Genomic DNA, 25,091 nt, shown 5'->3' on the forward strand with positions numbered 1-25,091 from the left:
GTTCCTTAAAATGATATTAAAAAATGTAGATTGTATGGAAGTTTATAGGCACCGGCTAACATCATCTAGCCATCTTCACCTTAAGCAACATATAGAACACTTATGATTTTTGAAAAGGCAATATGAGATAAGAATACTTATGATTTTTGAACAGGCAACATGAGATATACTTCATATGCTACGAGCAATCACATCTGAATACTAAGAAGGAGCATCACAGTAGAGAGATGGAGCAGGGTGTTGGATTTACAAAGCACTTATAGGCAAGCAAACACTCTCACGTTGTGTACTATCTACAAATTTAACATAGGTTAACAATCAAACAGGAACCAGACAAAATCCTGGTAGAACATTGTGTGGTTTTACATCTGTAGAAATGAAGACCTAGGTGCAGATACTATGAAACCTTGTCATCCATAGTGAGCCCAAAAAACTTTAATGTATATTTAAAAGCGAGAACAGTGTCCCTCACTTGGAGCACAGGTACATTAATATTATATGACATTCAAGAAAATGAAGAAAGATAAGACTTTAACAAATGGTTCAAATGGCTCTGAGCACTATGGGACTCAACTGCTGTGGTCATCAGTCCCCTAGAACTTAGAACTACTTAAACCTAACTAACCTAAGGACATCACACACATCCATGCCCGAGGCAGGATTCGAACCTGCGACCGTAGCAGTCACACGGTTCCGGACTGCGCGCCTAGAACCGCGAGACCACCGCGGCCGGTTAAGACTTTAACATCCCAACAATGAGGTTGTTAGGGCTAAGGTCCAGACTGCAAAGGAAATTGCCCACATCCTTTTCAATGAAACCAGCCCAGCACCTTCCTTACAAGATTCTGGAAAACGTCAAAAAAAAAGACGCGAATTTGAACTGCTGTCCTTGCAAATGAGAGTCCAGTGTCTCACCACTACCCAAATGACATTGCTTTGGCATTCAAGAATAAATTACTCATAATTTCTTAAAACATTTCACCTCATTTTCTGCCAAAAAATTCAAATACTATTTTTCCACATCATATGCCACTTTTATCAATGTTGATATGCACCTCTCTGATAGGCACTATCACAGTTTTGGGCATTTTTCTTACAAATGAACAGCTACATACTCAATTTACAGTTGTCAACCCTTTCCACAGTAAAAAATAACTTGTCTGTACAGTCTTCGGATTTCGTGGGAGACGGATCTGCTCCACAGAAGAGTATATCTTTCAATATACAGCACACTGTGAGTGCATTCAACAACTCAAGCAATACAATTAACCTGACTAGGCTGTCAGAAGGCATTAACACTCTGCATTTAGAAGTTGTTATAAGTAAATATTTCTTAGTTAAGTCCATAATAATCTCCACTAAATAATATTACAATTTACCACACAAAATGACCAAAGCAACACCTACAAACAACTCCTCAAAACTTGCAATTTGGAGGAAAGCTTGAAAAGAACTATGGAAACAAAATTATTCTTCTGTTGAGCAGAAGGCTAATATGTTACACAATAGCACATATAAGTGGTCAAAGGGATCTGACAGATAGGTTCATACACCTGCTGATAACACTGTTACGGTCTTTCTCACGAAACAGTTGTCAGGCTGACATTCTTTTCTCTAAGATAATGTTCCATCCATGGTGACACGATTAGAGGCATAGCACACAGGTGGTGGAAAGAATTATTTATGTTCTTCTAAGCGATACCAGATCAGAAATTACTTATACAGATTCAGGAAATTCACCTAAAATTGAAATAATGATTACCATCCTATGATCTCAGTCCTTCACCTCCTCATCACAATTACAGTATTTTACCAGCACCTTGCATAGTCAACCAACTCACAGTCCTAACAAATCAACATAAAATCTGAAAGTTATTTTCTTATAGACAAATAATATAACTGATACTTATATCTATATCTGAATCCCACTTTCCACTGCAACAGTATAACCCACTTTTTTCCATTCCTTTTATAGATAAAGCACAGAAAAAGTAACGTCAGCAATTGCATATGGTAATTTTTTGCTTACTTAATATTTATGAAACATTTGTAACAGGTATAGTTATCCAAAATAAAGGCATTTTCTTTTTTTAAAATATTGGCAGCGGTTTTGCAAAATCTGCCATTTTAAACTATTCAGCATTTTCTAGATATTCCTGCACAGGCTGAACATGCTGACCACAACAGTGCTTCATTTACACAGCATTTGCTTCATTTTATGCATCAATGCTTTCTAGTCAACTTACGATTTTCCTGAACCATTCATAATGAGATGTTGGATGAACCTGTTGTAAGTTGTCATCTCGTAAATATCATAGAATTTCTTAGTATTTCCTCAATAAGTATCTGCAATTTGTTTCAGATACAGTTAACACACTGAGATTATACATACTTACAAAAAATTAAATTGTGTCCGAGAGACATATATTACCGAGATAACTTAAATGTTTAGTGGTTAACAATTGAATAGTGAGATGAAGGACAGAGGTTGAAGGTCAGGAGAGGAAAATACAACCACAATATCAAAGTCGATGAACTATCAAAACGAAACTCGCATTAAATATGTTGCTGAGTTATAATGGGAGAAAATTATTGATGAGGATATTTATGTGCATCTGTGATGATGTGCAAAGGTAAGATGATACAAATAATGTCAATAAGAGAAATTGCTGTACCTTGGCCACATTTACCAAATCATTGTCAATGCCTGGTCGACCAGTTGTGTTCTTTAAGGTGTTCACTGTCGTTGAAGACAGGAAATCCAAGTGCACAGCCTGCAAAGAAAAAGACTTATACATATTTCTACTCACTTTTCACTTCAAATGTAGTACTCTCGAAGTTTCTGTCATGGACTGACATTATTTAACACACTGCATGGACTCACTCAGCATATGCGAAAATACGTTCATCAAAAAATTAAAAATGCAATTTTAAAAAATAATTTCACAGTTCAAAAACTACCCCTATTTCAATATGTTAGTGAAATTTACTGTCTTTACTGAAATTGTCAGCTTTGTACCATAAAAGAGCCCAATGGTTGTGTAATCACATCAATCAACATCCATCGCTAATTACAACAACACAACACAGGCCAAAATTCAGCATAATTTAATTCAGGGACTTTGACTTGATTTTTACTTGAGAAATGATCCATCAGACTACATCTTAATCAATCAATACTAAATTCTTTCAAAGGAGATCTGTTTTCTCACTTATCTTTCCAATACAATGTGTTTTTACAGAGAACACAGTATCTGCTTTGAGTGTAAGATGATGAATTAATGTAAATTTCTTGATTTGCTGTTGTCTCCAACACCAGGCATATGTAATTGTGCCCACCATTCACTTTACTAGTGGATGCAATGTACAAACTGTGTCAAAATATTTGCTAATCTAAACATTTTCCCTGAGGCATTGTGCTGACGATCGTATGTAGCCATATTGCTCTTGTATTAACTTCCACACAACCCAAGTTGTCATCTCTGAGCATCCAATATGGTTGCACACCATATCATTACAGTAATCCTCAAAAATAAGCTTCTGCAGTTGTCAAAAAGAGTGAACACCAAAAATCAAATTTGAACAAAAACCAATATCAGCATGGGCAGAGAACAAATACACAAAAAAGTAAAGTTAAATTTTTGTTTGTTTGCAGTTACATGCCTGCTGTCTTGGTACACACCTACATCTATAAATGTCAAACCACTGTGATGTGCATTGAAGAGGATACATCTGATTGTACCAGTTATTAGAGTTTATACCACCGTTCAAATGCCTCTGTGCATGCTGTAATTAGTATAATCTTGTCTCCAGAGTCGTCCCTATGGGAGGGAGTTGTAGGAGGTTGTAATATATTACTTGATTCATCACTTAAAAGCTGGTTATAGAAACTTTCTAAGTAGGCTTTCACAGGATAGTATGTGTATATCTTCAAAGCATTTGCCAGTTCACTTCATCTTCGTGACACTCTCCCATGCATCAAATAAATCTGTGATCACTTGTGCTGCCCTTCTTTGTATTCTTTAAATATCCCCCATTAGTTCTCTCTGGTACAGACTCCACATATCCGAACAATATTCTAGGATGGGTCACACAAGTGTTGTGTATGCAGCCTCCTTTGTAGACTGAATGCATCTCCCAAGTAATCTACCAACTAACTGCAGTCTGCAACCTCCTTTACCTATGACAGAGTGTATGATCATTCCACTTCATGTCCCTACAAATTGTTACAACAAAATATTTGTATGTCACCAAATTGCAACCGTGACTCGCCAATCTTTCCACCACTTTGAAATCTTGTCAATTTCTGAGTTAATTTCTGTGCAGCTTTTCCTAGACAGTATGTCATTATAGATCACTGCACCATCTGCAAAAAGGCTAAGATTTCTATTAATATTTTCTGCAGGGACCTTAATATACAACATGAACAGCAAGGGTCCCAACACACTTCCCTGGGAAACATGTGAACTCACTTCTACATCTGTTGATTGCTCTCCATCCAAGGTAACACGCTGTATCCTCCTGTCACAAGTCTCACTCCCTACCCCACACGAGTATATTTTTGATAATAAGCATATGTGTGGTACTGAATCTACATCTACATCTACATACATACTCCGCACTCCACCATACGGTGCATGGCGGAGGGTACCTCATACCACAACTAGCATCTTCTCTCCCTGTTCCACTCTGAAACAGAACGAGGGAAAAATGACTGCATATATGCCTCTGTACGAACCCTAATCTCTCTTATCTTATCTGTGTGGTCTTTCCGCGAAATATAAGTTGGCGGCAGTAAAATTGTACTGCAGTCAGCCTCAAATGCTGGTTCTCTAAATTTCCTCAGTAGCGATTCACGAAAAGAATGCCCCCTTTCCTCCAGAGATTCCCACCAGAGTTCCTGAAGCATTTCCGTACCACTCGCATGATGCTCAAACCAACCAGTAACAAATCTAGCAACCCGCCTCTGAATTGCTTCTATGTCCTCCCTCAATCCGACCTAATAGGGATCCCAAACGCTCGAGCAGTACTCAAGAATAGGTCGTATTAGTGTTTTATAAGCGGTCTCCTTTACAGATGAACAACATCTTCCCAAAATTCTACCAATGAACTGAAGATGACTATCCGCCTTCCCCACAACTGCCATTACATGCTTGTCCCACTTCATATCGCTCTGCAATGTTACGCCCAAATATTTAATCGACGTTGACTCTGTCAAGCACTACACTACTAATGGAGTATTCAAACATTATGGGATTCTTTTTCCTATTCATCTGCATTAATTTACGTTTACCTAAATTTAGAGTTAGCTGTCATTCTTTACACCAATCACAAATCTTGTCCAAGTCATCTTGTATCCTCCTACAGTCACTCAATGACGACACCTTCTCATACACCACAGCATCGTCAGCAAACAGCCGCATATTGCTATCCACCCTCTCCAAAAGATCATTTATGTAGATAGAAAACAACACTTCCCTGGGGCACTCCAAATGATACCCTCACCTCCGATGAACACTCACCATCGAGGACAACGTACTGGGCTCTATTACATAAGAAGTCTTTGAGCCACTCACATATTTGGGAACCAATCCCATATGCTCGTACCTTAGCTAGGAGTCTGCAGTGGGGCACCGAGTCAAACGCTTTCCGGAAGTCAAGGAATATGGCATCCGTCTTATACCCTTCATCCATGATTCACAAGATATCGTGAAAAAAGGGCGAGTTGCATTTCGCAGGAGCAATGCTTTCTAAAGCCATGCTGATGCATGGACAGCAACTTCTCTATCTCAAGGAAATTCATTATATTCAAACTGAGAATATGTTCGAGAATCCTGCAACAAACCGATGTTAAGGATATTGGTCTGTAACTTTGAGGATCCGTCCTTCTACCCATCTTATATATAGGTGTCACCTGGGCTTTTTCCAGTCGCTCGGGACTTTACGTTGGGCAAGAGATTCACGTTAAATGCAAGCTAAGGAAGGAGCCAATGCAGTAGAGTACTCTCTGTAAAACCAAATTGGAATCCCATCAGGACCTGGCGATTTATTTATTTTCAACCCATTCAGCTGCTTCACAACCCCAGGGATGTCTATCACTATGTCCTCCATACGGGAATCTGTACGACACTCAAACAGCGGTATGTTTGTACGATCCTCCTGCGTGAAAGATTTCTCAAATGCTAAATTTAAAATTTCAGCTTTCGTTTTGCTGCCTTCTGTTGCCAGGCCAGACTGATCAGTGAGTGACTGGATGGAAGCCTTCCACCCGCTTACCGATTTTATGTAAGACCAGAATGTCCATGGGTTTTCAGCAAGATCTTTTACTAAGGTATGACGGTGGTAGTGGTTGAATGCTTCGCGCATCGCTCTTTTTACAGCAGCATGAACATCTACTAACTTTTGCCTGTCCTCATTCTCCCGACCTTTCTTGTACAGTGAGTGCAACTGTCTTTGTTTCCTGAGCATTCTCCGAATTGCGCTGTTAAACCACAGTGAGTCTTTTCCGTCCGTAACCCACTTTTTTGGCACGTACTTGTCCAATGCGTGATTTACAATGTGTTTAAAATTTGCCCATAATTCTTCCACGTCCATCATACTGGAAGTAAATGAAGTCAATTCATTTACTAAGCGGGATGCTAACAACTGCTTATCTGCTATTTCTAGTAAGAATATTCTCACAGCCTTCTTGACCAACTTTTTAAATTTCGTAACCGTAGTTGTAATGACAACATCATGATCACTAATCCCTGTCTCAACACTGACAACGTCGATGAGGTCTGGTCTGTTTGTGGCTACCAGATCTAAAATACTTTCATTACGCGTTGGCTGTCGATTTAGCTGCTCAAGACAGTTTTCGGATAATGTGTTCAAAAGAATTCACACGACGGCTTGTCTGTACCACCTGTAATGAATCCATAGACATCCAAGTCTATACTAGGTAGGTTGAACGACTAATATAGCATGAGCGAGTACTTCTGCGATACAAAGTGTAGACTCCCTTTGAATGATTCTAGAACTGTTATGGTGGAACCTGGTGGCCAGTAATAACACCCAACAATTAACTTTATTTCTCCTAGCCCTGTTAAACGCGTCCAGATAACTTCACAATCACACTCTACTTCGACCTCAGTAAACACAATATTTTTGTCAACTGCAATGAAGACACCACCTCCTACGGTGTCTAATCTGTCTTCCCGATACATGTTCCAACCCTCACTAAATATTTCAGAACTTCCTATCTCAGGGTTCAGCCAGGTCTCAGTCCCGAGAATAATTTGTGCGCCACACGCTTCCTGGAGGGCAGTAAATTCAGGAACTTTATTCCGAACACTCTGAAAATTTACTGCTTTTTGGAAAGCACAAGTGTGGTACTGAATCAAGTGCCTTTTGGAAAGATTGTGTGTGGTACTGGATCAAATGCATTTTGAAAGTAAAAAAACAATGCATCTATCTGACTGATTTGATCCATCGCTTTCACGATATCATGAAGTCCCAGTACCAAAGCATGCCACTGCAAAAGCAAAAACAAAATGGTGCAGCCCACTAATAAAGTGGAGTATTGTGTTCCTTGAAGTTACCAACAGTGTTACCTTTGATGCATACACGTTTACTTCACAGTGTAAAGTGCTTGAAAAATCTTGTAAGCAACTCACAATGAGAATGGCTGAAAAGTTGTCAGCCAAAATACTAGTACAGGAGTTAACAATATCCCAGGTACACTCCCGAAAAATGATGAAAGTGGAGTATTGTTCACTAATTCAACAACAGTAGTAATGTTGCAGCTGCGTCACACCATTCCAGATAACTTCTTTAGCTGCTGGATTGGCCTGACACAGGTACAAAATTTCTGCTGCTGCACAGGCATAGTATTCAACTTTATCAATGGGCTCTGCTGTTTTGTTTTGGCCCCTCTAGCAAGACATTACAGTACTGTGGTGTCAGGATGGATCAGACAAGGTATCTCGCGGCATTTGATTGTGGCTAGAGCATCCAAGCCAAGTATGTAGGTTGAACAATCTAGATCACACCCACCCCCTTTGTACACTTAGAGCACATCACTGTAGACCCGTAAATTCAGCAAGACAGCACGTCACATATTACATTCCAAACTGTCTCGGAAAGATTCAATGGATAAACCACAAACATGAGATATCTTGCCTGGCCACTGGGAACACAGGACCACAGCATTATGTGGATGCTGCCAAAACAACTGAACACTGCTCAAATCATGTTCCAGCATACACATAAATTGTGAGCAGCTGTTGGTGGGACAAGATAATCCACAACTATTTAGCATGTCATGTGCAGTGAGAATGAGAAGTCACTGCTAAGACAAGTCACAGTAGTTACTGGGACAAAAACAGATTTTACTCAGCAATATGTCAGTTACCTCCTATTATTCAGATGCACGTCACTGAATTTTCCAACCATAATTTGTAATTTTGCAATAATAAATTGTACAAATCTCACTATACTTCAGGACTATCAGAACTTTGCTATAAAATTTCACATAAGAATGTTAGACATAATTTATCTTAAAATATAATTGGGTTAGTAGACTTTAGAAACTGTCACATCTTCTTGTTGGGCCTTGTAAAATAATATACTGAAAATACACATTTCTCTGATGGAGGAAGCCACTGGATTCTGACAACTCAGCACCTCTACTGTTAGTTGAGTTAACTGGAACAGCTCATATTTACGGAATTGACACACTGTCAAAATGAAACCTTGTTATGCACTCCTAATGGCAAAAGTGTGGTGTTTAAGTACTATCAACCATCCCCAATATAAAGCTAATAGAATGGAGGGCACTTTTGTAACAGCAGCAGTCTAGAATTTTCAATTCCATACAGGCACAAGAAAAATTTCATTCATGCTGTGACAACTGTTCCACCTAGTCTTGGATTATGCCTGAAGCTTTCCTTTTTTATAGGCTAAAAAGATACCATCAATGAGTATTGGGGGATGAGCTTCATGAAAATATTCACTGGTCAACTTTGGTGCGACATGAGGATCATCTGTGACTTCTTAGTTTTCAGTTTGTGCATCACAATTTGTGCCCATTTTTCTTTTTGTGGTGCAGGTACTGAACAGCTTATTTCTGAGCCACTTTCATTATAAAAAGATTTAAAGTACTGGCATAAAGCAAGTATTGGAGTGTTTTTCAGTTTAGCTTTTATATTGTTTGCAGTGGATTTTCTCTCATTTGCCTTCCCTAGAGAATGCTTTATGATATCTTGGGAATGCTTACTTTTTACTGTAGCTCGCAATTAATTCATAAGTGCAAGGAAGGCTGCAACCACATATGCCATTTTTGGAAGGGTGGGAGAAAGTACTCAACAGTGGTATTGTTTATGAAACCATTTTGGCATGAATAGCAACTGGAATTTTGAAGATTAGATTAGATTCAGTTTTTGTTCCATAAACCCAAAAAATGAGACGATTCTCGTGGGTATGGAACATGTCAGAAAGTATAACATAAGAACATAAAACATTTGAATATAATACTTACTACTCTGCTCATTTTTCAGGAGAGTGTTAAAATAGGTGAATACAATGCGGTAAACTGGAACAGCTAATATTAACGAAATTAACACTCTGTCAAAATGAAACATTTTTATGCACTATTAATAAATTTATCATACACCAAATACCTAATCTTGACTGTTGTGACCAAGTGCTGTCAAAACTGAAATCTAACAGACATTTTTACTTAAGCTGGCTTAACAGTCTCTGTTAAGATATTCATCTATAGAGTAGAAGGAGTTGCCTAACAAAAAGTCTTTCAAACTCTGTTTAAACTGTGCTTTATCTGAAACCACGTTTTTAATGGTTGCTGGCAATTTATTCAAAATGTGTGTTCCTGAATATTGGACCCCTTTTTGGACCAACGTAAGTGATTTTAGGTCTTCATGTACATTGTTCTTATTCCTAGTATTGATACTATGTATTGAGCTATTGGTTGGAAATAGAGATTTCTTATTTGCAACAAATTTTATTAAGGAATACACATACTGAGAAGCAGTGGTTAGAATACAAAGTTCCTTGAACAGGTTTCTACAAAATGTTCGTGAATTTACACCACAAATGATTCTTATCACACACTTTTGCATGCTAAAAACTTCTGCTCCGTTTGATGAGTTGCCCCAGAACATGATCCCATATGACATAACAGAATGAAAGTAAGCAAAGTATGCAGTTTTTTTATATTTATATCTCCGACATCTGACATCATTCTCACCACAAATACAGACTTATTTAGGCGCTTAAGCAATTCTGTGGTACGCCCTTCCCAACTTAATTTATTATCGATTTGTAATCCTGGGAGTTTAACACCGCCAACATTTTCGATCTGCATGTCTTCATATGTTATACAAATGCTGAAAGGAAATCTCTTACAGGTTCTGAACTGCACATAGTGGGTCTTCTCAAAGTTTAATGACAGTTAGTTAGCTTTAAACCACTTATTAATATAATTGAAAATTTGATTAGCAGCTATTTCTAAATCTGTACTTGACTTGCTACTTATTGTAATGTTTGTAATCATCTGCAAACAAAACAAACTTAGCATCTGGCAATGTAACAGATGAGAGGTCATTAATGTACACAAGAAAAGCAATGTACCCAAGATGGAACCTTGAGGAACACCATATGTAATTAATTCCCAGTCAAATGAAGACAGACTGCTTACTGCACAGGTCTTTCGCAATGACACCCTTTGTTTCCTGTTAGATAGACAAGACTTAAACCATTTTGCAGCATTGCCAGTGAGACCATAATATTCTAATTTACTCAAGAGAATGCTGTGGTTCACACAGTCCAAGGCTTCTGACAGGTCATAGAAAATGCCAGTACCCTCTAATTTATTATCTAATGAATTAACTACATTCTCACTGTGAGTGTAAATAGCTTTCTCTATATCAGAACCCTTAAGAAATCCAACTGTGACTTGGACAATACATTATTTGCTGTCAAATGCTTAAGGAGACGTTTGAACACAACCTTTTCAAATATTTTTGAGAAAGCCAGCAAAAGTGAAATTGGTTGATAATTTGATGGTATCTCTTTATCCCCCATCTTGTAAAGAGGCTTAACTTCAGCATATTTTACCCCGTCTGGAAATGTTCCGCTGATAAGAGATTGATTACACAAATAACTTAGGATAGAACTCAACTCGCACGGGCACTCCTTGATTAACTTCGTTGATATGTTATCATACCCACTGCAATACTTAGATTTTAAGGATTTTATGATGGATGTTACTTCTTTGGGAGACGTGTGTGTCATTTCCATTTTACTGAAGTTATTTTTCAAGACCGGTCTCAAATACACCATTGCACAGTTCACCGAACTTGATAACCCCAAGCTGTCAGTAACAGAAATGAAGTACTTGTTTAAGAGGTTTGCAACACTACATGCACTTGTTACCAAGTCTCATTTAATTTTAGAGCTATCTGTTCCTCATCCTTCTTTAGCCCCACCTGTCTCTATCTTCACTATAGCCCATACAGTTTGTTGTCTGATGTAATTATCTTTTTCTCATAATAAAGCTGCTTCAATTTCTGGATTACTTGCTTCAATATTTTGCTGTATTCTTTGTAATGCATTACAATTCTAACATCAGAGCTGTTCCTAGATAGGAGATACAGTCTTCTTTTTGTCCCATGTGATATCTTTATTCCTTGTGTAACCCACAGATTATTTTTTGACTTCTGTGTGATTTGAGTTACCTTTAGGGAAAAAATTTTCAAAAGCGGAGGGAACTTTATTAATGAATGCTTTGTGTTTTCCATTTGAGTCAGAAGTATTGTAGTCGCGTGATCTGAGGTGCCGAGTCACGGTCCATGCAGCCCCCCCACCCCCCCTCCCCCCGTCGGAGGTTCATGTCCTCCCTTGTGCATGTGTGTGTGTGTGTGTGTGTGTGTGTGTGTGTGTGTGTGTGTGTTTTGTCTTTAGCGTAAGTTAGACTAAGTAAGGCATCAGCTTAGGGACCGATGACCTCAGTAGTGTGGTCCCATAAAACCCATAAAACCTTACCACAAATTTCCAAATTTTTCCAGAAGTATTGTAAACATCTATCCAGTTCATGTCTTTGAGCAATTTCCTGAATTTCTCAATTTTTGACTTATTTACTACCCTCCTGTACTCAGATTTAATAGATTTTTTATCCTGACAAGTTTCAACATTTAACACAAGATGTTGCATGTCATGATCAGATCGCCCATTTACTATTGGTTTTGTGATATGACTTTCTTCCCTAGATTTGTCTACAAACATTATTATCAGTAGCAGTCTCAGAGCATTTACATATCCTAGTAGCAAAGTTCATAGTAGGAACTAAATTGAATGATAGTGTTACTGACTGCAATAATTGTTCACTGACAGAGCTTTTCAATAAATCCACATTACAGTCACCAGCAACCACTATTTCCTTGTTTTTTACCATGAGATGGGACAGCAGAGCTTCCACATTTTTTATGAAGGGGTTAAAATTTCCTGAAGGTGATCTGCATATACGTACTATTATAAAGGACTTATTATGAAATACTACTTCTGTTGCACAAGCTTCTAAGCACTGTTCCGAGCAAAATTTATTAATATCAATATTCTGGAAATCAAAACAGTTTCTGACAAATGTGGCAACTCCTCCTTTCTCCATATTTTCCCTACAGAAGCTAACTTGAATCCTGTAACATTTAGCATATATATACCAGTGGTCACATGATGCTCAGAGAGGCAGATTATATCAACTGGTTTGCTCAACTCTACTTCTTCAACACAAATAAGCAACTCATTAAGCTTACCCTTTAGTCCTCAGATAATCTGATACAATAACGATAACTGATTTTATGCATGGGCTGAATTACAACTGGATGAACCTAATTTTCTTGCCAATTTTTGATTATCTCTAGTTTCAATCAGAGGCTGTCTGCATGAATTGTGTACATTAAAATTTGCTTTCTGGCTGCCTGTTTTATCAATGTGAATGTGATTTTCAGCCTGTCTCTGAACACCTTTTGTTTCTGTCCTCTGTACCCTAAAAGAACTGCTGATCTGTCACTTGTACCACTGGTACTTTATCACTTGTAACAGCCCCCCCCTCCCCCCCCCCCCCCCAAGTTATTTGCTGTTAGCCCAGACAGTTTTCCCTTCCCTTTCCTGTAGACGTGAAGGCCAATCCGAGTATAGTCTCACCTGCTGATAGAGTCAATAGGAACCACACCGATGTGAGACCCCATATCTGATCCAAGCAGCCGTTCCACCTCTAAATTAACTCTCCTAAAAGAAGGGTTTAAATGAGGCTCGTCATGGCGCCTCAGAACAGACACAAGCCTATCACCAGTATGCCTTGTTGCTGAAGTTATCTTTACCAGGTCACTCTCAATTGAATAATTAGGGTTCCTATCTATGCTGTTGCCCACCCCACCCACAATTACTATGATGTCTTACTTTATAAGTCTGTGCAAAGTGAACCTACATCCTCTATAACCTAACCCAGACTTGCACTAGGTTTAAAAAAGCTTGTGACCTGGTAACCTGACCCTAGTTCATCTTGCAACAGTTGGATTACACCTCTACCATGTGGACTACCTAACAACAAAACTTTCTTCTTCTCCTCAGCTTTTTCTGACTTCTTACTTTGCAAACACTTTTTGAAAGTTTGTTGTGTCCTGTCTACTCCTACACCTATTTGTAGCTCATCAGTTTCCAACTGTGAGAACAGATCAAACCTGTTTTCCACATTCACAACCACACTGTCTGAGAACATCCATCTTCCTATTTCTTCTACAACCTGTTGTCACTTCCCACCGCCACGCGGGATTAGCCGTGCCGTCTAAGGTGCTGCAGTCATGGACTGTGCGGCTAGTCCCGGCGGAGCTTCGAGTCCTCCCTCGAGCATGGTTGTGTGTTCATCCTTAGGATAATTTAGGTTAAGTAGTGTGTAGGCTTAGGGACTGATGACCTTAGCAGTTAAGTCCCATAAGATTTCACACACATTTGAAGTTCTTTTCACTCCCCTCCTCTCTTTTCCCTTCTCCCCCCTTAACCTTTCCAGATCTTGTTTTACTTTATCTAGATTCGCCTTAAGGCCAGCAATCTTCTCCTCTTGTTCCACTATTTTCCTATCTCTACAGCAAATCCTACACAACCAATGAGCCTTGTTTATTCCCCAAATTCCCATGCCATTACAGTCACCCATATGAAAGAAACTGCAACAACCCTCACACCACCCCCAGAACTAACAATCCTATGGCAAGTCATACACTTCTTACTCATGGAAAACAAATTTTAGCTTTAGTCTAAGTTAAAACAATAACAACTTCATAGGCTACTCATTTAATATATGAAATTTCTTAGAAAGTTTAGGCCTAAAGTTCGGATACTAATTCAAAACTTCTGGTGAAACAAAAATGACGTAACCTGTATTGTTTACATAACGAAACAAAAAGTAAACAAAGAATTGAGCCTACATATATAAACTTTTCACTTATTTCGGATATTCTTACTTTGGCTACTTACTAGAGAACCAAATGGATAGCATATGAGAATACACTAACAACACAAACTTTACTTCATTGAAATAATCATGTAACTTACAGTATATCACAACGTAAACAAATCCTAGTCCAAAATTCGCACCTATGAAATGTTTTCTTCCTTCAGAAAATACACAAAAAAATGTGAAGTCTTTAATTGATAGCTTATAATAGGTATTAATTTACTTAATTATTATGTAATACTGCCTTAATTAATTGTTATTAATCAATTAAACACTTATCTTTATGAGAACTGTGAATGTGCACAACTCGTCAATCAAAGATACTGTCAATTTTATCAGTCAGGATCAGGTTGGTTGGTTGGATTAAAAGACAGGGGGAAGGCACCAAACTATGAGGTCATCAGTCCCTTGTTCCAAATAAAACAATGCCACAAGTGTGAGAATAAAACAAATGAGACTGACAACACAAAACAGAATGAAAGAAAAAATCATAAGAATGACGAAGGGCAACAAACGTGTAAATGGACAAAAGGGGGACAAGAAAACCACAGAAACGCAAGAACCGGGATAAAGAGAGTAAAACAACAAAGCAGATGACCATGGCTCGCTGACCATGAGAATAAAAAGGAGAAACCAGCCATTCTGCAACACATTAAAACCTCCACCCTAAAAGCACTAGGGTGGAGGACACAGAAGCACATGCGCTAAAACGTACATCAAATGATAAAACCCATCCTCACGAATAAAACGTGAGGTGTTGTCAGGTAAAATTAGCGGCAACGAGTTCTGTAACCCAAGGTTCTGTCGCTGGGCAGTCAAAGTGGGAAATTGCACCAGAAGATGGGCCACTGTCAACCGGGCTCTGCACCGACACTGAGGAGGGTCTTCACGGCACAGGAGGTAACTGTGGGTTGCCCAAGCATGGTCAATGCGGAGCCGGCACAGGACAACTGATTCTGTAAGAGAAGCCCACATGGAAGACTTCCACACATTCATAGTCTTGTTGGTGACATGCAGTTTGTTGTGCATACTGTTATGCTATTCCGTCTCCCAAAGCTGAAAAACCCTGCAGCATAAGTCAGAACGCAGGTCAGGTTCGGAGACGCCCATCTCCAGAAGCGGTTTCCATGTAGCCTGTTTGGCCAGCCTGTCGGCAAGTTCGTTGCCTGGGATTCCGACATGACCTGGGGTCCAGACAAACACCACTGAACGACTGGACCGTTCCAGGGCACAGATGGACTGCTGTATGGTCGCTACAAAAGGATGACGAGGGTAGCACAGGTTGATAGCTTGTAGGTTACTCAAGGAGTCAGTACACAGGAGAAAATACTTGCCTGGGCATGAACGGATGTGCTCAAGAGCACGAAATATGGCTGTCAGCTCTGCAGTGAAATCACTGCAGCCATCGGAAAAGGAGTGCCTTTCTATATGTCCACCATGAACGTAGGCAAAGCCAACGTGACCATCGGCCATCGAGCTATGAGTGTAAACCACTTCATGGCCCTGATACATATCGAGAATCGAGAGGAGGTGACAGCAGAGAGTCATAGTGTTAACTGAGTCCTTAGGGCCATGTGAAAGGTCAAGGCGAAACTGCGGCCTAGGTGTACACCACGGAGGTGTTTGGACCTCAAGTATAGGTGGTAAAGGGAAGGACTCCAGTTCAGACAGATCGCACGCGAACCGCAATCGTTAGCCCTGACCGGGGCTGCCAATGCGGAGACGGGCTGCCGCGGGTGGGAAATGGAGATGGTAATTCGGATGCGCAGGGAAACTACAAACGTGTGCAATATAACTGGCGAGTAGTTGTGCATGCCTAACCTTCAATGGAGGGACTCTGGCCTCCACCAGGACACTGGTCAATGGACTTGTTCTAAAAGAACCTGTTGCTAGGTGAACGCCACAGTGGTGCACTGGGTTGAGTAAACGCAACACCGAGGGCACCACTGAACCATAAACCACACTCTCATAGTCAAGACAGGATTTAACAAGGGCTCTGTAGAGCTGCAGTAGCGTAGAACGATCTGCACCCCAATTGGTGTTGCTCAGGCAGTGGAGGGCATTGAGGTGCTGCCAGTATTTCCACTTACGCTGATGTAGGTGAGGTAGCAAAGTCAATCGGGCATTGAAAACCAGCCCTAAGAATCGATATGCTTCCACTACAGTGAGTGGTTCATCAGTTAGATAAAGTTCTGGGTCTGGATGAACGGTACGACGCCGACAGAAGTGCATGACAGACAACTTTAAGGCTGAAAACTGGAAGCTGTGGGCCAGAGCCTATGACTCCACCTTGTGAATGGCTCCCTGTAGGTGCCACTCAGCAACACCAGTACTGGAGGAGCAGTAAGAAATACAAAAGTCATCCGCATACAGAGAAGGCGAGATGGCCCTACAGCTGCCGCTAGACCGTTAATGGCCACTAAAAATAGACACACACTCAATATGGAGCCCTGTGGGACTCCATTCTCCTGGATATGGATGGAACTATGGGAGGCACCAACTTGGACGCGGAAAATACGAAGCGACAGCAAATTTTTGATAAAAATCGGGAGCAGGCCTCGGAGACCCCACTCTTATAATGTGGCAAGGATATGATGTCACCAGGTTGTGTCATATGCTTTTCGTAAATCAAAAAAAGACGGCAACCAGGTGTTGGCATCTGGAAAAGGCTGTGACGACGGCAGACTCAAGGGACACAAGATTATCAGTGGTAGAGCAATCCTGGCGGAAGCCGCCCTGACACGGAGCCAATATGCCACGTGACTCCAGGACCCAACCTAACCGCCAACACACCATACGTTCCAGCAGCTTACAAAGAACGTTGGTGAGGCTGATGGGCCAATACCTATCCACATCAAGCTGGTTTTTACCGGAGCTGAGCACCAAAATGATGGTGCTTTTCTGCCATTGCGATGAAAAGAAGCCATCGTACCAGATCCAGTTGAAGATGACGAGGAGATGTCACTTGTAGTCAGGCGAGAGATGTTTAATCATCTGACTGTGGATCCGATCTGGCCCAGGAGCTGTGTCGGGGCAATGTGCCTGGGCACTGAGGAGCTCCCACTCTGTAAATGGGGCATTACATGAGTCAACGTGGCATGTAGTGAACGAAATTACTTTTCCTTCCAGCCGCTGTTTGAGAGTGCAAAAGGCTGGGGGTAATTCTCCGACAAAGAGGCTCGAGCATAGTGCTCAGCAAAGTGCTCGGCAATCGGGTTTTCGTCGGTAGATAACACGCCATTTATGTTAACACCAGGAACACCTGTTGGGGTCTGGTACCCGAAAACACGTTTGATCTTTGCCCAGACTTGGGAAGGTGATGTATGGCACCCAATGGTCGTGACGTATCTCTCCCAACACTCCTGCTTCCGTCGTTTGATAAGATGGCGAACACGAGCACGGAGCCGTTTAAAGGCTATACAATGCTGCAGAGATGAGTGCCGCTTATGCTGCTGTAGAGCTTGCCGGCGACCACCAATGGACTGCCTTTCACCGTGGGCACCCTAAAGAGCGAGGGATCGCATTTTCTGCCGCAGGAACGATAGTTGTAGTCACCTGCTCAACCATCACATCAATGTTACCATGTGGGTGAGATTCGACGGTGACAGCAGAAGTGAAAGTTTCCCAGTTCACCTTGTTTAAAGCCCATCTGGGCAGGTGTCCATGGGCCTGACACCGGGGCAGTGACAGGAAGATGGGGAAGTGGTCACTACCATAAAGGTCGTCATGAACTCTCCACTGGATAGATGGGAGTAGGCCAGGACTGCAAACCAAGAGATCAATGGCCGAATATGTGCTGTGTGCCACACTGAAATGTGTGGGGGCACCTGTATTTAAGAGGCAGAGGTCAAGTTGTGACAGTAAATTTTTGACATCTTTGACTCGGCCAGTAAGCACGGTGCTACCCCACAAGGGGTTATGAGTGTTAAAATCTCCCAAAAGTAGAAAAGGTTTAGGGAGTTGATCAACCAGTGCAGCCAATGCATTCAGGGGTACTACACCATCTGGAGGAAGACATACACTCCTGGAAATGGAAAAAAGAACACACTGACACCGGTGTGTCAGACCCACCATACTTGCTCCGGACACTGCGAGAGGGCTGTACAAGCAATGATCACACGCACGGCACAGCGGACACACCAGGAACCGCGGTGTTGGCCGTTGAATGGCGCTAGCTGCGCAGCATTTGTGCACCGCCGCCGTCAGTGTCAGCCAGTTTGCCGTGGCATACGGAGCTCCATCGCAGTCTTTAACACTGGTAGCATGCCGCGACAGTGTGGACGTGAACCGTATGTGCAGTTGACAGACTTTGAGCGAGGGCGTATAGTGGGCATGCGGGAGGCCGGGTGGACGTACCGCCGAATTGCTCAACACATGGGGCGTGAGGTCTCCACAGTATATCGATGTTATCGCCAGTGGTCGGCGGAAGGTGCACGTGCCCGTCGACCTGGGACCGGACCGCAGCGATTCACGGATGCACGCCAAGACCGTAGGATCCTACGCAGTGCCGTAGGGGACCGCACCGCCACTTCCCAGCAAATTAGGGACACTGTTGCTCCTGGGGTATCGGCGAGGACCATTCGCAACCATCTCCATGAAGCTGGGCTACGGTCCCGCACACCGTTAGGCCGTCTTCCGCTCACGCCCCAACATCGTGCAGCCCGCCTCCAGTGGTGTAGTGACAGGCGTGAATGGAGGGACGAATGGAGACGTGTCGTCTTCAGCGATGAGAGTCGCTTCTGCCTTGGTGCCAATGATGGTCGTATGCGTGTTTGGCGCCGTGCAGGTGAGCGCCACAATCAGGACTGCATACGACCGAGGCACACAGGGCCAACACCCGACATCATGGTGTGGGGAGCGATCTCCTACACTGGCCGTACACCACTGGTGATCGTCGAGGGGACACTGAATAGTGCACGGTACATCCAAACCGTCATCGAACCCATCGTTCTACCATTCCTAGACCGGCAAGGGAACTTGCTGTTCCAACAGGACAATGCACGTCCGCATGTATCCCGTGCCACCCAACGTGCTCTAGAAGGTGTAAGTCAACTACCCTGGCCAGCAAGATCTCCGGATCTGTCCCCCATTGAGCATGTTTGGGACTGGATGAAGTGGCGTCTCACGCGGTCTGCACGTCCAGCACGAACGCTGGTCCAACTGAGGCGCCAGGTGGAAATGGCATGGCAAGCCGTTCCACAGGACTACATCCAGCATCTCTACGATCGTCTCCATGGGAGAATAGCAGCCTGCATTGCTGCGAAAGGTGGATATACACTGTACTAGTGCCGACATTGTGCATGCTCTGTTGCCTGTGTCTATGTGCCTGTGGTTCTGTCGGTGTGATCATGTGATGTATCTGACCCCAGGAATGTGTCAATAAAGTTTCCCCTTCCTGGGACAATGAATTCACGGTGTTCTTATTTCAATTTCCAGGAGTGTACATTGTGGACAGTTATTTCCTGCATCATCCTTATCCTGACAGCCACAGCTTCAAGAGGGGTTTGAAGAGGCACAGGTTCACTGCATAATGAGTTCAGGACGTAGACACAAACTCCACCTAACACTCGATTATAGTCACTACGGTTTCCGTAATATCCCTTACAGCTGCGGAGGGCAGGGTTCCGCATTGCTGGGAGCCAGGTTTCCTGGAGGGCAATGCAGAAAGCAGGTGTAAAGCTTAATAGTTGCCGTAGCTCAGCCAGGCAGCGGAAGAAACCGCCACAATTCCATTGGAGGATGATGTGATTGTGAGGCTGGGAAGGCATGGAACATTCAATGAGGCAGTTTACGCCTCAGGGTCACCTGCTGCCACAGATTTATTTCCTGAGCTGCCTGTATCCATGATGTTTGAGGGTCCAACAAGATCTAGGTCCTCAGCGGACGCCAGAATCTCCACCTCATCCTCAGAAGCAAAGCTTGTAGGTAGTGGTGGTGTGGGTGCCACCGAAAATACCTTGGTCTTGGAGGTCTTCTTTTTGGATTTCTCTCTCTGCTCCTTGGATTTCTCTGGCTAAGAGGGCTTGACTGATTCAGTCTCTGGGACCAAGGATGATTGTGAAGCCCTACAACCAGCTACTTTTGGGCACTTCAGGCACTGGTGGGAGTAGCAGAAAACTGGGAAGGGAGTGACCCAAGGGACCCCTTCCTAGCAAGAGGTGCCGAAGAAGACTTACGCTTCTCCAGCTGAGAAGTGGGGACTGGTGTTCCTGATGGTTGGGGGGCCGTGCTGCCTAGGTAGGTGGTGTGGGAGCAACAGGGAGGGAAGTGCCCCCCCCCCCCACCATCAAGGGGACAGGTGTAGTTTCCCAGCTCGGAGAGCCGACCGGAATTAGTGGAACGGATGGGGCTACAACTGTTCTCGTAGCAGCGGCATAAGAGGAGGTCATAGCCACAGGATGTAGACCCTCAAATTTCCTCTTAGCCTCAGTGTAGGTCAGTCGGTCCAGCATCTTGTATTCCATGATTTTCCTTTCACGCTGTGAAATCCTGCAGTCTGGCGAGCAAAGGGAATGATGCTCTCCGCACGTGACACAGATGGGAGGCGGGTCACATGGAGTATTGGGATGTGATGGATGTCCACAATCTCAGCATGTGACATTGGAAGTACAGCAGGAAGACATATGGCCAAACTTCCAGCACTTAAAGCACCGCATGGAGGAGGGATATATGGCTTTACATCACAGTGGTAGACCCATCACCTTGACCTTCTCGGATAATGTGTCACCCTCAAAGGCCAAGATGAAGGCACCAGTGGCAACCTGATTATCCCTCGGACCCCGATGTATGTGCTGGACAAAATGAACGCCTCGTCGCTCTAAGTTGGTGTGCAGCTCGTCGTCAGACTGCAAAAGAAGGTCCCTATGGAATAGAATACCCTAGACCATATCTAAGCTCTTGTGGAGTGTGATGGTAATGGAAACATCTCCCAGCTTGTCACAAGCGAGTAATGCCTGTGATTGGGCAGAGGATGCTGTTTTTATCAAGACTGACCCTGACCGCATTTTGGACAAGCCCTCCACCTCCCCAAACTTGTCCTCTAAATGGTTTACAAAAAATGTGGCTTCATCGGAACACAGGAGTCCCCATCAGTTCTCGTACATACGAGGTACCGGGATGAATAAGGTGCGCTGCCATCCTTAGCCTGGCATTCCTCTCATGGTGTGGCGAGGGAGGGGAATGATATAGGGTCGTACTTCCTTGCACTGTACTGAGACTTAGAATGCTTAGAGACTGCTTGTGTTTGATCACCAGCAAGTGATGATGTGGTATGCTTCATTGCGTGTCATCCGACCTGATGCCACCCACTTCGACTAGCGGCCCTCCCCACGGGCACCACACAGCTGCAGCAAAGGCCACCTGGCAGGATGACCATTGCTGGGAGTCCCGGTGCCCCAGGGTGACAGGCATTTACTCCTTGGCATATGTGGGGAGTCGACAGTGCAGGCATCAACAGAGCGATCCCTGTGTTGTCAGGGGGCTACAACCAACAGGGTAAATGGCGGCCCCACCACAAAGGACTCGTTACCGTACTGGATATCAGATGCAAACAAGTCCATGGTCATTGTTGGTGTAGAAAGTGACACTGCATAGTGCACGGTGGAAAATGCACCAAGGAAGGTGTCCTCGCCCAAGAGATGGAGAATGAGCGGGACTGCAACGCAACGACGTGAAAGCGGCTACAGATCTCAAGGTACGATGGACACAATGCACCAGGTGAGGTGCCCTCCCCCAATTGGCTCATTCTTCGCAAAAAATTTTGAAGAATGGAGGTCAAACCCTACAGGAAGCCATCACATAAAGGCTGAAATGTGTGAGACTCCTTTTAGTCGCCTCTTACGACAGGCAAAAATACCTTGGGCCTATTCTTACCCCAGGACCCGCAGGGGGGAGTCAGGATCAGGATTCAGTACGGCAGTCTGTTACTCACCAACAAATGAAAACTTCCATCTTTTGCTACATAGATTGTTTGCCACTTTGTATGATTGTCTAGTCTCTTTAAACATTTTCCTTTACAAACTCTAATTTCAATTACATTTTTCTGACTTGACACTTATAAGAAAAATGCATCAAATTTTATGAACAGAAAAACATCTTAAAAGCACATTAAATTAGGTATATGAATATATACAGCCTGTGACAACTACACTACTCAATTCTGGGAACATGGCATAAATCCCGATATTGTCACACAGCTTTTCCAACTATGCTAGCCAGAAGTTGGTAGGACACCATGCCAGTATATTCATAACTGGCGATGGTCCAACTGAAGGTTAGAAGTTGGCTGGATGCCGTACTGGTATATTCTTTGTTGGTCATCGTCTTACTGAATGTAGACACTTAATGATTTTCTCAAAACTGAGAATCCTTTCACCCAAACAGTTATAACAGAACTTACTGTTTCATGTTTAATTCAAATCACAATGCAAATAGCGATTTTTCATTTACGCACAGTATAGTCAGGGATGAACTGCATTTCCCAACCTTATGCAGGCTGTAGCTCTGCACTTATGAATGCCAACTGACTGGTACAGAAGTTTAAAACAATGGCATAGCTAATACACCAAAGAGGAGTGTATGTCTCATATCTGATACAGATCCTGATCCCAGTATTTAAAACAAGATAGCTGCAGTGGAGTACACATGTGGAAATTCAAGATTTTGAGGGAGTCTGTGGATGCAAAACAAGGTATCATGCTTCAGCTGCTAGGCATCTAGACAGACGCACAAAAATTTGCACATAATATAAGAAGACAATCCTAATTAAGTCATTGGTAGTAGTTTTTATCTAAAAGTACCCAACAAAAAATACTAGGGTCATCTCTTAATGAAATATTTTGGAACTTACACAATGACATTTGTTGGTCCACAGGATACATAAAAATTTCCCACCTTCAGATTTCTTTAAAGGCCTTATGGGAGTAAACATTATACTTCACTGTGACCCATATAAATGAAACTGTTGTTGTTGTTGTCTTCCGTCCAAAGACTGGTCTGATGCCACTCTATCCTGTGCAAGCCTCTTCATCTCCGAATAGCTTCTGCAAGCTACATCTTTCTGAATGTGCTTACTGTATTCATCTCTTGATCTCCCTCTACATTTTTACCCCCCCCCCCCCCCCCCAATACTAAACTAGCGATCTCTTGATGTCTCTGTTCTATCAACCGATCTCTTCTTTTGGTCAAGTAGTGCCAATTCTATTCAGTACATCCCCAGTAGTAATGTGATCTACCCATCCAATCATCTGCATTATTCTGTAGCACCACATCTCAAAAGCTTCTATTCTCTTTTTATCTAATCTGTTTATCGTCCACGTTTCATTTCCATACATGGCTACACTCCAGACAAATACTTCAGAAAAGACTTCCTAACACTTAAATGTATATTTGATGTTCACAAATTTCTCTTCTTCAGAAAAGCTTTTCTTGCCACTGCCAGTCTACATTTATATCCTCTGTACTTTGGCCATCATCAGTTATTTTGCTGCCTAGTAGCAAAACCCATCTACTACTTTACGCGTCTTGCTTCCTAAACTTATTTCCTTGGCATCACCAAATTTTTCTTTTGCTTCCTTTACTGTTTGTTCAATATACATACTGAATAACACTGTGGACAGGTTACAACCCTGCCTCACTCCCTTTCCAACCACTGCCTGCCTGTCATGCCTCTCGAATCTTACAAATGCCATCTGGTTTCTGTATAAGTTGTAAATAGCCCTTCGTTCCTCGTATTTTACCCCTTCATAATTTCAAAGAGGGTATTCCAGTTAACACGGCTGAAAGCTTTTTCTAAGTCTTCAAATGCTATAAATGTAGATTTACCTTTCCTTAACCTATCTTCTAAGATAAGTGATAGGGCCAGTATTGCCTCAGGTGTTCCTACATTTCTCTGGAATTCAAACTGCTCTTCTCTGATGTCGGCTTCTACGAGTTTTTACATTCTTCAGTAAAGAACTTGTGTTAGTATTTTGCACCCATGACTTATGAAACTGATAGTTTGGTAATTTTCACACCTGTCAGCAACTGATTCCTTTGCAACTGGAATTAATTCATTCTTCTTGAAGTCTGAATTACACATCATTTATTGATTGTTGACTAATAATGTCAGATTTGTGGTAATATCGGTAGGATTACATTTTCACCACATCAGATCAGTATCTTGGAAAGTGTAACTGCACAGTATATTTCAGTTGGCCATGGTTCACATAGACTACTAAGTTAGTACAATTCCAACATTCGTAACTGTTTAAAAATCTGGTGGTATGGTAACACTATCCAATTCTGGGTTAACAAAAATGATGAAGCTAAGTCATATGAAGCTACAGAGTTGCATAAAATTATGTTTCTCTGCTCAAAGGATATTGAAATAATTTGCTAATTTTTTGATTTATGAAGTTTTCTCTATGAACAGATTCAGTGCTCTCTTTGAGGGCATAAGCCAGTTTATCATTAACTTATGTTTGGACCTAAATATGGTTAACTCAGCAGCAACCTTGAAAACTGATGGCACAATTTTTTTTTAATTTTTTTATTCCCCCCCTCCCCCAAAACTATACACTGTGCGTGGAAGGTTAAATTAAATACC

At 42.2% G+C, this 25,091-nt stretch overlaps 1 protein-coding gene across 3 annotated transcripts in view; it reads right to left on the minus strand.

Annotated features, from left to right (window-relative positions):
- Positions 1–25,091, minus strand: part of LOC126248573 (ATP-dependent helicase brm) — a 456,856-nt gene that overhangs the window by 415,561 nt on the left and 16,204 nt on the right. For 2 of the 3 annotated variants that reach the window (XM_049949678.1, XM_049949676.1), the window contains exons 2-3: positions 2,676–2,774; positions 2,247–2,346 (exon numbers count right to left, since the gene is read on the minus strand). In XM_049949678.1, the coding sequence (XP_049805635.1) occupies positions 2,247–2,302 (56 nt within the window). In that variant the 5' untranslated portion in view covers positions 2,303–2,346; positions 2,676–2,774. The remainder of the gene's footprint in view (positions 1–2,246; positions 2,347–2,675; positions 2,775–25,091) is intronic. The other variant, XM_049949677.1, reaches the window with a different exon arrangement.

Source organism: Schistocerca nitens, chromosome 3, assembly GCF_023898315.1.
Source record: "Schistocerca nitens isolate TAMUIC-IGC-003100 chromosome 3, iqSchNite1.1, whole genome shotgun sequence".
NCBI lineage: Eukaryota > Metazoa > Arthropoda > Insecta > Orthoptera > Acrididae > Schistocerca > Schistocerca nitens.